Source organism: Pleurodeles waltl, chromosome 6, assembly GCF_031143425.1.
Source record: "Pleurodeles waltl isolate 20211129_DDA chromosome 6, aPleWal1.hap1.20221129, whole genome shotgun sequence".
Classification (NCBI taxonomy): Eukaryota; Metazoa; Chordata; class Amphibia; order Caudata; family Salamandridae; genus Pleurodeles; species Pleurodeles waltl.
This window is the reverse complement of record NC_090445.1, coordinates 1684867194-1684879456: the sequence shown is the minus strand read 5'-3', so window position 1 is coordinate 1684879456 and position 12263 is coordinate 1684867194. Positions and strand designations below refer to the sequence as shown.

The 12263-nt window shown below is 44.6% G+C and overlaps 1 protein-coding gene across 1 annotated transcript in view; it reads right to left on the bottom strand.

Annotated features, from left to right (window-relative positions):
• OLFML2A (olfactomedin like 2A) overlaps positions 1 to 12263 on the bottom strand; it is a 196268-nt gene that overhangs the window by 56318 nt on the left and 127687 nt on the right. Inside the window, exons 4-5 of the mRNA XM_069241730.1 lie at positions 10638 to 10823; positions 7552 to 7807 (exon numbers count right to left, since the gene is read on the bottom strand). Coding sequence (XP_069097831.1) covers positions 7552 to 7807; positions 10638 to 10823 — 442 coding nt within the window. The remainder of the gene's footprint in view (positions 1 to 7551; positions 7808 to 10637; positions 10824 to 12263) is intronic.

Here is a 12263-nt window from a genome sequence, read left to right as displayed (position 1 = left end):
AAGGAAGGGGAAATGTTGTATATTAGCTAAGGAATATTGATTGCCCCCGGCGAAACCTAGACCTTCTCTATTGTGCCGCATTGTGTGATCCTGGTTATACACTTTAGTTTCCTTGCACTTCAACCTAATCTTGCTAAAACTGTAGTGCTTAGACACCTGCGTGTCACTAGTACTAAGGGGTATACAGATAGATGGATTAGACGTGAGGCCATTATCCCCACGGGATGGTCTTGAACCAGTGGGGTGGAGATGGGTGGTTTATAACACGTGAACCCACCTTCCATAATCCACTGTTCTGCAGATCATATCCTATCCCGGGGTAAGCACGCCCAGCGGATGCCACAAGTCTGCTGCACACCGGTGTACATTTGGCTAATAACTTAATTTTAGGACAGCCATGCCTACAAGACTTCTTGCCTTGCATTTAGCATGTGAAAGTCCAAGCTAGGGCCCACTTGTGACTGCACATGGGCCCTCGGGTCCTGGCTTGGGGCTGTGCCTGTCCAGCACAGCAGGCTAATGGCTTACAGGAACCCAGGACTGAAAACAGAGGTTTTGTCTGGTACAGGTCACTTTTCATTCTAGGAGCTGCACTTGTATAGTTCACAATACTCTTTGGAATGCACAATTTATTGCACTTATGCTGCATTCATGTATAGCACTCCATATCACCAGTGCTTTAAATGGGCCGGTACTCTCCGGTACTGAGTACCGGCACCTTTTTATTTTGGGAGGGAGAGTACCGGCACATCTCAAGAAAAACGTAATACGTTCAATTGGAGAGTACCGGCACTTCTCAGAAACAAGCAGGTACTGTGGCACAGAGTACCTGCACTTCTATTTTTCCATTTCAAGCCCTGCATATCACTGCCACAAACTACATTCTTTAAAAAAATGTGAAACAGGACAGTTATCACCCAACATCAGTGACATATTTTGGGGTGGGGGCGAGGGTACCTGGAGTGTGAACTGGGCACATGGTGGCAGGTTGTCTGATGTTGGGTGGTGGTGGTCTGCATTGATCTTCCATTGATAGGAGTGGGTTCTATTTGTTTGCACAGTACATCCTTTCGCTGTGGGGAAGGAGTCGTGGAGAGTGAGCATCACAGGTGGTCCAAGCTTGAGTCTCTGGGACCAGAAGGGGGAAGTGGTGCTTCCGCGACAGAAGTCACAAAAATTGTGAGAGCTTCCTGGACCAGTGGCTCGTTGGCATGGCAGTGGAGCAGGAACTGAAGGTGCAGTAGGTATCCCTGCAGTGGGGTTTATTTGATTGAGTGGATGGATGCCTGTGATCTGTGCAGCAGGTACCTCGGGTACCAGAACAGATGGGATTCAGGTAAGGATGCCAGATGCCGCCACGTCACATTATGCAGTTTTTTATTTTGCAAACCATTGTTTCCAGATGTGTTCAACTGGACCAAGTGAAGTGAACAACGACTGCAGCTCACAGAATTCATTAGTTTGTTAAACAAAACCCAGGAGTGGCACGCAACATCCTTGGTGACACGGAGTAACGATTCGGTCCTATGACTTGCTAGCCGTAGGTCTGCAGCGGGCACACAGCTTTGGGTTAGGAACAAGATTGGAACTTGCAACCTGTGGGTTGCATTAGGACATCTGAAAGTTTCTGAAATCCACTGGCTTTTATTATTTAGTCTCAGAGCATGTGCCCAGAGGATTACCCTTAGCTGTCTTCCACGGCACTCTGTGTTCTTGGTCATGGCTTGCCTTATTGGCCTGCTGTTTATACACAGATCTCCATGGTAGGTGTCTTTTCCACTTGAGATGTCTTGCAGAAGTGTTTTTGGTTGCACATGGAGATCTGCAGCCAGAGACTCATCCTAGGTCATATTGCAACAAACTCCCCTGGCCAGCAGGTACTGCTGGTGAGGCGACCTGGTTGTTGAAATAAACTGTGGGCACCTAATTGTCAAAGTAAACCATGGGCAAACTTACAGTGATGGGTTGAAGTCATGGCATCACCTGCTCAGCCTCTCATCCTCCTGGTACAGGTAGTGCTGAAACTATGGTGTTGATGGTGATAAGTCCTATTAAAATTACTCATAAAGTGCAAGATTGTGGTAAAAACTGGCATGTAAACAGAAAGGGAGAACGTGCTGTCTTTGCATTTACATTTAAAATAAGGTGCTTCAAAATGGTGCATAGTTAAACCCTCTCCCTCATGGAATAGTTGTGAATTAGTTGGAGGCTTCCATTAACTCTAAGACTTTGTTTGACTGGGCTGGGGGACCATATAGATGCTCTCCCGCAGATGTGCATGGCTGGGAGGAGGTATATGCTCAGGATCCAGTGCATGCTGGGATTGGGAGCTGATGATCTGATTTTATGGTCTGAAAGTAGAATTATTATTTGCAACAGATCTCATGCATTGGTACTCTCATTGACTCTGCGCTTGGCTATGGAAGCATGTGCCATGCAAGGGGAAGCGAGGGACTTGGGCTATCTGCAATAACATTTTGCACAAGACCTTGGGCTGACATGGGTTCTTCTCTTGCATGCCACAGCCATTTAGGTCATATCACAAGTTGGCAGTGCCAGAAAGTCCTGCGGTTGGATCACACGTTCTGTGGTAAGACATGGCGTACATGGCACCTGCAGACATCAAGATGGCCACCAGATAAGCTGAATCATATCGAGAGCCTATAGACCCTGGAAAATATTCACCAAAACTTCTTCACTCCCTGCAGCCATCCTCCAGGATCTAACTCATCTTTCACGTAAAGCAACACCAACCATTAGTATACTAGGATTCAACAAACAAATGTCTACTAACCACACACAGTCACAAACAATTGAAAAACAATACACAACAGATCAATGGAGATTCAGAGCCGTACGAGAAAAGAGTCAAAGTCAATCAAGCATTAAGGTAGTAATGGTAGGTGGCACTATAAAAAGAGGATAAAGTAACAGTATTTCTTTTTTTAAGCGGGTTAACATAGCTGGAGTTGGCTTACGCCAAGTTCATAACATTATTTTTTTTAAACAGTAACAGGGAAAAGTCCTACAACATGTAAGCCATGAGAGTGACAAAACTTAAATACATACTTTTTAAAGCAAATTTAAAGCTTGCAAATATGCAAGACCTTTTTCTAGTGCCAGATATCTGATTCCATAGACTTTTACATAAGTCCAGTGCAAGAAAATAATGTTACATCTAAGAAAGTGTCAAATCTTTGAAGTGTTAATCCAGTCAAACTCTCATCCCCTGGCTTCCGAACAAGAGGTGTTTGGAATCCTGAATATCTGGATTATGTGCATATGTTTGTGCCTGGAATCCAGAGAAGAGCTCGTGAGCAGCGCTTCGAAGTAGACCTACCAATAGGGTTTAGAGAATGAGTGATGGAATAGACCACACGGGGACATTCGAGGGGTGGATGTTAACGTGCAAGTGTCTCACTCTTTGTCAGCAGTTATGGGGAATGAGAAACCCATGTCGGACTGTCTCTGGAGAAGCAACTCTGGATTAATGGGTACTGTTTAGAACGATGGTATTTTGTGTTTGTATTTTTATAGTGGCGACATTGCTGAGTAAAGGATACAGTACAATATCTGGGTGCTTTAGACGTACAAAAATAATGTAATGATGATATAATGGTGGCTTACTTTTTACCTAGCGCTTCACACGATACGCGCTTATTCTAGCGCTATAAACAACATGTACTATTACCAAATGCAATGGCACTCGGTTTCCTGACCTTGGAAGTTTGGAAGATTGAGTTGGCCTGGTTGGGATTTGAACTCTTGACCTGATCATCACATTATATGTCAGCGGTGAGTGTTGAGTCACAGCGACTTCTTACAGAAATATAGTGTGATGTTGATGATCCTCGAAAGACCCAGACCTACCCATCATGAGGTCCTGGTTGTACCTAGAGTTTTGGATGTTGTCTCCAATATGTGTCTGTCCTTGAGTTGTGCTTCAGCAAGGTCATACTTCTGGTCGGTTTGAATTATGGGACTAGGAGCTTCTAGCATGTGGTCTCTCGGCTGTATTTTAAGACACCTGGTACGTGTTACGGTGCTGTACCACACTTGACTTAGGAATGTGAAGTCATTTTTTGATATCTGACCATGGTACCGGTTAAGGTCTTTTCTGATGGGGTTGGAAGAACCAACCGGATTATTTAGACATTCTAGGGGCAAAAAGTCAGACCAACATATCAGGTGATGGTGAGTTTCCCTGCAAATTAGACCATGAGGCCTCGACATAGGTGAATTGTGGAGTTCTTTATCTCACAGACTGTTTTGGGAGAGGGTGGCAATAGTATTGTACTTCTCATCCATGGTGAGGCATGTGGGGACTTCTAGGTGGGTGATAGCAGGTGTAAGCCTTTGTTTGGGCCTTTCTGGGTGTGAGCTGTTGTTTGGGTGATTGCAGATGGGTGCTGTTGGGTGGGTGACTGTAGGTGGGATCTTATATATGGATGATTTCTGGTGGAAGCCATTGGTTGGGTGTCTGGTGTGGTGGGAGCTGGCTGGCTGATTGCTGGTAGGCACATTGGGAGATTTCTGGTGGAAGCACTGTTGGGTTGATTGCTGTGGTCAAAGCTGATTGTTGGGTGATTGCTAGCTGAAGCTACTGACTAGGTGATTGCTGTGGTGGGAGCTGTCTGTGTGACTGCGGATATAAACTGTTGGTTGGGTGATTGTAGGTGGTCTGTTGGTTGCGTGTGTGTGGGTGGACTGATGCTTGGGTGAGTGTGGGTGGACGTTTGCTTGGGTGAGTGTGGGTGGACTGTTGCTTGGGTGAGTGTGGGTGGACGTTTGCTTGTGTGAGTGTGGGTGGACTGTTGCTTGGGTGAGTGTGAGTGGACTGTTGGTTGGGTGATTGTAGGTGGACTGTTGTTTGCGTGAGTGTGGGTGGACTGTTGCTTGGGTGAGTGTGGGTGGACTGTTGCTTGGGTGAGTGGGGGTGGACTGTTGCTTGGGAGAGTGTGGGTGGACTGTTGGTTGGGTGATTGTAGGTGGACTGTTGCTTGCGTGAGTGTGGGTGGACTGTTGGTTGGATGATTGTAGGTGGACTTTTGCTTGCGTGAGTGTGGGTGGACTGTTGGTTGGGTGATTGTAGGTGGACTGTTGCTTGCGGGAGTGTGGGTGGACTGTTGGTTGGGTGAGTGTGGGTGGACTGTTGCTTGCGTGAGTGTGGGTGGACTGTTGCTTGGGTGAGTGTGGGTGGACTGTTGCTTGGGTGAGTGTGGGTGGATTGTTGGTCGAGTGATTGTGGGTGGACTGTTGCTTGGGTGAGTGTGGGTGGACTGTTGCTTGGGTGAGTGTGGGTGGACTGTTGCTTGGGTGAGTGTGGGTGGACTATTGCTTGGATGAGTGTGGGTGGACTGTTGCTTGGGTGAGTGTGGGTGGACTGTTGCTTGGGTGAGTGTGGGTGGACTGTTGCCTGGGTGAGTGTGGGTGTGACTGCAGGTGGTGCTAGTGGTTTGGTGATACTAATGTATCAGATGACCTGGAGGCATTTCCGGGACTGTGTTTATATTGAAGGTATCCTTGTAACAACTAGGAAAACTGCACCGTGAAGCTGTGCGTTTCGCCTTTATATCATGGGTAAAGGATAGACTATAGCTATCAATGTAACTAATGCTGCTCAGTGAGTTCACGTGAGCACAACACCGGGAAATAGTTAAAATGTAGGTGGGAGAGTCTAATACTTATTTTCCCTAAAATACCTCCAATAAACCCTGTATAAAGTCATCATTAGTTCAGTCCAGTAATAGTGAGTTGTGACATACATAACTGTTTGGGGCAATAATAGCTCTCCTTTCCATTTTGCTGCTTACCTCAACACTGTAGACCCAGCCTACCCCCTCATTTTATGCGCTCATGTAAAGTTCCAGAAAACAATATACAACCAGTAACTTGTTATGGGACATTTAATAGATAATCGAGCAAACAGAACATACACGCGAAGTAGAGGAGCTTGCCAATAATGAGCTATGCATTGCCATCTCTCCCTACGGTCATCAGATGAGTCCATGCCACCAGGAACAGGATTTTCCAGGCCTGGGCTTTCCTTGAACAACATATTGCACACTGGGAGTTGCAGTCCACATTCACACCAGCTAAAAGAGTTGGAATAACACGCCAGAAAACAATGATTTGAAGCATGAAGCAGAGGACTGCAACATGGTATCCTTGCAGGTATTGAATCATTGGTAACCTGTCTCTCACTGGAGTTCTTTACATAGTTGTAAAAATATAATATGTAATGAGTATAAAACATCAGTGCAAAATCACATTTACTTCACAGTTCACCAGGTTAGCGAAGAGTTTCCACGATCGGATGTACATCGTGAAGCTTCATGAAGGAAGAAGTGCTTCTGAGGTCATCTGAGGAGGACATCAGTGCACATGAGGCCTATGCATTGTAGCTTTGTCACTGACCCTTGAAGTATCTTGAGGCTTCTAGTTTCAAAATTCCCATTCTAAGTATAACAGCTAAAACCCTGCAGGAAAGACTCTCCTCTCTCACAAGTGACCTTCTCCTTGCTTTCCAGCCTCTGCATGCCCCCTTTTTATGAGCACAACTTCATTTAAGCCACATGCATGTTTGCCTCAATCTAATTCCTGTACGTCCGCCACTCGTCATTATTTCAATTTATTTTAAAAATCACAATCTTTGCTTTGAAAATATGCCTGCAACCTAACAATGCCAAATATCATCTATTTTATCTGCCAGTCCCACCAACCATCTGCATGAACTCACATACCCACCCCAACTAATGATCACATCTAACTCCAGCTGATGTAAACCACCACAGAGTAAATGCACTGGAATGTTTTTCTTGCGAGCACAAGTCTAATCGTAATAACCATTGGATTAACCACTAACCTTGGACTCCGAAGCATCTCTGCCCAACATAAAGCACTTGAATGCCTCATCAGGGGTGGTAAGCGCCATATACAATACAATGACTATTCACTTCATAGGTCCTCTCTCTTTCTGGCCTTTCCCTATGCTTCATTCAGCACTTATGCTTCCAAGTTCCCAGGGTTGACTCAGTTCCCAGTTCTAAGCGTGAGAAGCTGATCAATATTTTTTTTGTTGTGTTCCTGCATCTGTGATCCTGATTTATCAATCAGAAAATCAGAACTACAAGTCCCAGAATTCAAAGTGAGCTCCTGAAGTGGATGACCTACTCATGCATGGTACTGGAAAACCTGACTGCTCTGTGCCCTCCAGCTTTAAGAAAGAGATTCAACACACTCTTATTTGTATAAAAACACTGAAGGAAAAACAGACAAATATCTGAGCGAGAGTTGTCAGGTCATGTGTGACATCATCAATCAGCCTGCCTTTTGATCAGTTGCACCTTGTATACGGAGACTTGTGGGTCATCGAGTGTGAATAGTGACTACAAGTCTCAGAGTCTGAATGACTGTGGTTGGCTAATTCAGGAATGGCTGCCATTGCATAGTATCACTATCCAGCCCAGGGAATCTCCTTTGCTTAAGGTCCAAATGGAGATCTGAGTAAGTGACCATAGAGTCCTAAACCCTACTGCGCCATTTGCTTACCTCGACTGATGGGCAGAGCATCCACTGCGTCCTCTATTCCGGCTTTGTAGTAGGTGATGCCCCTTATCATGACGACCGGAGGCTTTGGTTTGACAGTCGCTGGGATGCCAGCGAGTTTGGCTTTAACTGTGTCCTTCTTTGACTTCTCTGGTCTGGGTACCCGCTCTCTGGGTACCTTCGGCAGGGTCTTACCACCTAGGTTCTTTTTGGGGTTTACATATTTGACGGCCTCTTTGCTTCTTTCTCCTGTTGTTTCCTACAAAGACAAGAAAAATATGGCTTCAAAAAAGCTGGCAAGTACACAGGCACTCAGGTCTTTACAATCAGGTCTCAGAGACTCAGGCTACTTTCCACCATAAGCCCATAAACACAAACCAAGACGATCAACCAGACAAGATGTGGAGAAGGGTAGCCGGAAATTTACTAGAGCAAAGAATTCAGAAGACAGCTCACAGATGGGTGCACAATTTGATCATATTCATTAAAAATAAACTGTTGATGCTACATTTATTGATAATAAGCATCGCCTTCGGATCAGCCCACTTGGCTCAAGAGTCTTCTTTTGGTAACACTCCCACGGCAGCACAGGTTGTAGGCTTGACTCACTAATCTCAGCTTGTCCTTGTTCGCCGGCCTCTATGCAGGCTTGGGCTGTAAGTGGTATTTGTTCTGGGAGGTAACACATCATCATCTTTTCCAGCTTGGCCCTGGTCTTTGGCATCCTAAGGCCTGTTGCTTTAAGAGATGGCATCCCTCGGGCCAGGTTGTGACTGTGAGGTCTTTATTCTGAAGCCTATGATCGCTCTTCACCACTGCCCTCCTGCGAGTTATTACCTTGGTCTGATCGTTCCCTATGTACCTGTTTTGCTTGAGTGCAGGTTGGTGGTCCCATTGCCGTAAAGTTAGGATTTGTGTATGCCCCGGGGAGGGGACCGTCTTTCACATGTCATTTTTCATCCTTTATGACTAGCTGATTGGCCCGTTTGAGCCAAACTGATACACTGACTAAAGCCAAAGGACCCTTTTGGTGGCCTTCCATCTTGACAGACAGGGCCCCTCTTCCCACTTCCGGTGCTCCTTTGGTGCATATTTTAGCAAGAAACATTCCGTGCTCATGTCTCTCGGTACATCGTGCTCCTTTATTCTTGGGCCAAGCAGAATTCATTTTGTGTCCCATCGTGCGCTTTTGTTTATAACCCTGAACAAGGCCCAACAAAGGAAGGTGCCTTGGTCAGGGTTATTGTTCTGGTCCAGGGTCCTGCAAATTCGGTCCTGGAGAGCCGGGTCCACGCCAGATTGTTAGCATATCCACATTTAGAAAAGAGATGTTTCAGAAATCTACATTTTTCTAAATGTGGATATGCTAAAAATCTGGCATGGACCCGGCTCTCCAGGACCGACTTTGCAGAACCCTGTTCTGGTCCGTTGATGCTCGCCTCACAACCTGGGCCTTTGCATATCTACATCTGCTCGTGCCAGACCGCAATGATTCTGGGACATTTGGGTGACTTAACTCTGTGACCATGGCCCACTGACACATGCATAATGTACCCTTTTTTGCTAATTAAAATATTTTTACTTGACTTACTTGCACGAATTGTGCATGCGTTGATTGCTCAAGCAAATCAGTGCAGAGACGCAAGAAGCAATATAGGCAGGGCAAGTCCACCACTGGGAACATGCAAAGTAAAAACTGTCCACTTTTTAGCTCTGCTTATGACAGTGTATTTTTAGGCTGAGCCTACCAGACAGCAAAAGACATATTGTGAGCTATGCAAGAATATATGAATGCTTAGGTCCAGCCCACTGCTTACCATTGGTTGGCTTTAATGTCACTGTCATTTTCCTGCTTCATGTTCAATAGCTTACCTTGTCCATCTTGTCTCGGTCCCTCCACTGGAGCATTACCAATTTACTAGTGTTAATTTACTAGTGTTCTTCCACTGCACATGTAAAGAGTACTATTTTTTTGTTTTGTCTTAAGCACCCTACAAGAATGCATGTGTTTTCTAGCTGCCACCTTAGTGTGCTTCTCTTCCCCCTGTACACTTGATGTTTCTCTCTCTCGTGATCTTATCCCGCCCCTCAGTGAAGTGCTCACCCTAGTGTGCTTCTCTCCCTCCATTGCTTTCTCGCCAATGCGCATCTTCACTTGCCCATTTGCTTCTCTCCACCAAAGCTTCAGGTTGCTCTCTCTCATCCTTTTTCTTTTCTGCCCTTCTCATCCATGCCTTATGTGTTGGTTCCCACAACCGTGCCTCCTTATTGCTTCCAACCTATCACCCATGACCCTGTGTTGATTCCCCCACCAGCTTTAAAACAAATTGAAAAGTTTTTGCACTTTTTTTGTTTTTATTTTCTGATCCAATTCGGATTGGTAATTAAAAATAAAAAAAAGTACCTGTGTCATTTTGTACGTGAACATAGTAGTGGTGCGCACGCCTACAAAACGACGTGCGCAGCTGTATCATAGTCTTTTTTAAAAACAATTCTTTATCCATGCTGTACAGCATCAGGAATGCTATACCGCATGGCAAAGTCATAAGTCCCAAAGACTCCTAGCACTGGCAAAGTCAATAGGTCTGCACCAGGCAGCATTCAATGTTTTATTTATTCATTGTTTGCACACACCGAAATGAGCAAAAACAAATTTGCCAAAAATATAAAAATTAAGGAGTGGCCCAATGGCCCAATAGCCCAAGCACAAGAGCACTGGCATGTACTCCTTTTAATGGTGGCAGTTCACATGTGTTCAGGCAAAAAGCCATCACTCAGAGTGTAATAGAGCCAATGAATGGAGTGCACTGACCACCTTCCAAAGCCAGGCAGGAGCAAAATATAACTGAACAGTCCATGAAAAAATTAATAATGTTATAATATGAATTTGTGTGTATATATATATATATATATATATATATAGATAGATATATATATGTTTCCTATGGACTATTTTGAAAAAATGAGGATAATGACAGCTAAATCTATCATCACGCCAGACGTAAAGCACCAAGAAGCCTCTGCATTCCATGTCCTTTCTAATAAAGCACACTCATCACTCATTCTTCTGATTGCAGGGCACACCTCACCTGGGCCTTCGTCTCCTGCACGGCGGCTGCGTCCTTCTGCAGCAGTTGGTAGCCCAGGCTAGAGATCTCCTTCTTGATGCCTATCATGATGTCGGTGTAGTTCTCATAGCGCTTCATCTGATTGGAGAGGTTTATGACGCTTTCTTTCATGAAGTCATTTTCTCGGGTTAGGTTGGTTTTAATAGTCTAGAGGTAGGAAAAGAAAGCCTGTTGGATTATGCTCAGGTAGACATATGGCTGGCCATTCAGCTCTCACAAATCTCAGTTGTCATAAAATGCTCACATTTTCATTCATGTAACTAGAAATAGTAGAAACTGGAAGGAGACTATAGAAAAATGAGCTTTAATTTTGGGGGAAGAAGCATTGGCAAATAGGGAGTACATTGACTCTTTGAACGCACATTAGACTATCATAAAACACATAATTCTAGGTTTGCTCAACTGCTGTGCAAGGTCGCGCCCACTCTGACTTCTTCAGTAAGATAACTCTTCCGTCATTAGTCGGGAGGAGGTTCTGTGAGAGGAAGTTACGTTAAGTGCATCCTATGTCATGGTCATGAGACATTTGCTGGAAAGACAACATTTTGTCACCTAAGATCAATTTGGAGCTGGTTCGAAAGTGATCTGAAGGACCAGATCTCATGACGTTTATAGAACTGGTAGGTGTCGGAGATGTCATGTACTCATTAGAGGTCAGGCAGAATTATTTGCAGAAGATTATCTTCTGGTCAAAAATGTCTTCAGTGATGATAGACACTGAAGAAAGTTTAGGAGCTTGGAACCTTTCTTAGCAAAGAGGCATTTAATCATTCAATTGTATTAAAGCTTTGTCTGACCTTAAGACATTAGAACATTTCTATGAGCTCGTGGCAAGGAAGCATTACAAAGTTAACAGCACTGAGCCATTTTATGAGCCTGGATTGACCGGGTGTGGCATAACTGATGCAATTGATCATAGGAAAATAATATTCAATCCATCCAAAATTGTTCCCTTACTACCTAAATGTACTCTACACATGAAATTCAAGTTAAATGTACAGGTCTTGAATTGATGGACTTTCCTGCATAGCTGAATAATGGAAAATAGTAATTTGGCATAAGAAAAATGTATACACATCCTTCCTGGTTCTGCCAAAAACTCATTCATACATACATGAGAGCATCACTTTCAGAAATGTTTCTTTGTTTTTGTATTTTACAATGGTTATTTTTTTGTACAGTTTTAGGATTTATTCCTCAATAGGTGACATATGATTGAGGATGGCGGTTTCAAAGTGCCCCCTTCCCTCACTCACTGTGCAGGCGCCTGGTTCCACAAGAGTGGTTAGGGCACCACAAACATGCAATCATCTGTAATATAATTTTACCTGCTCAGATTATCCCCATACACTGAGAACACACATTATTTTGCCTTTTGTAGGAACCTGACACCACCACTAGGTGACACCCTAAGGATGCTGAATAGACTCACCAGCACTGCTCTGACCTCACATCACATGCCAACCCGATCTGGTTGTGCCCCATTACCTAATGCCCTGCAAGTTTCCTTGCTAGCTCATGGCCCTCTGCACTTCTAAAACCTAGATCTGCCATGGTTCCTCCATATGCCGATGCTTTGATCTTGGA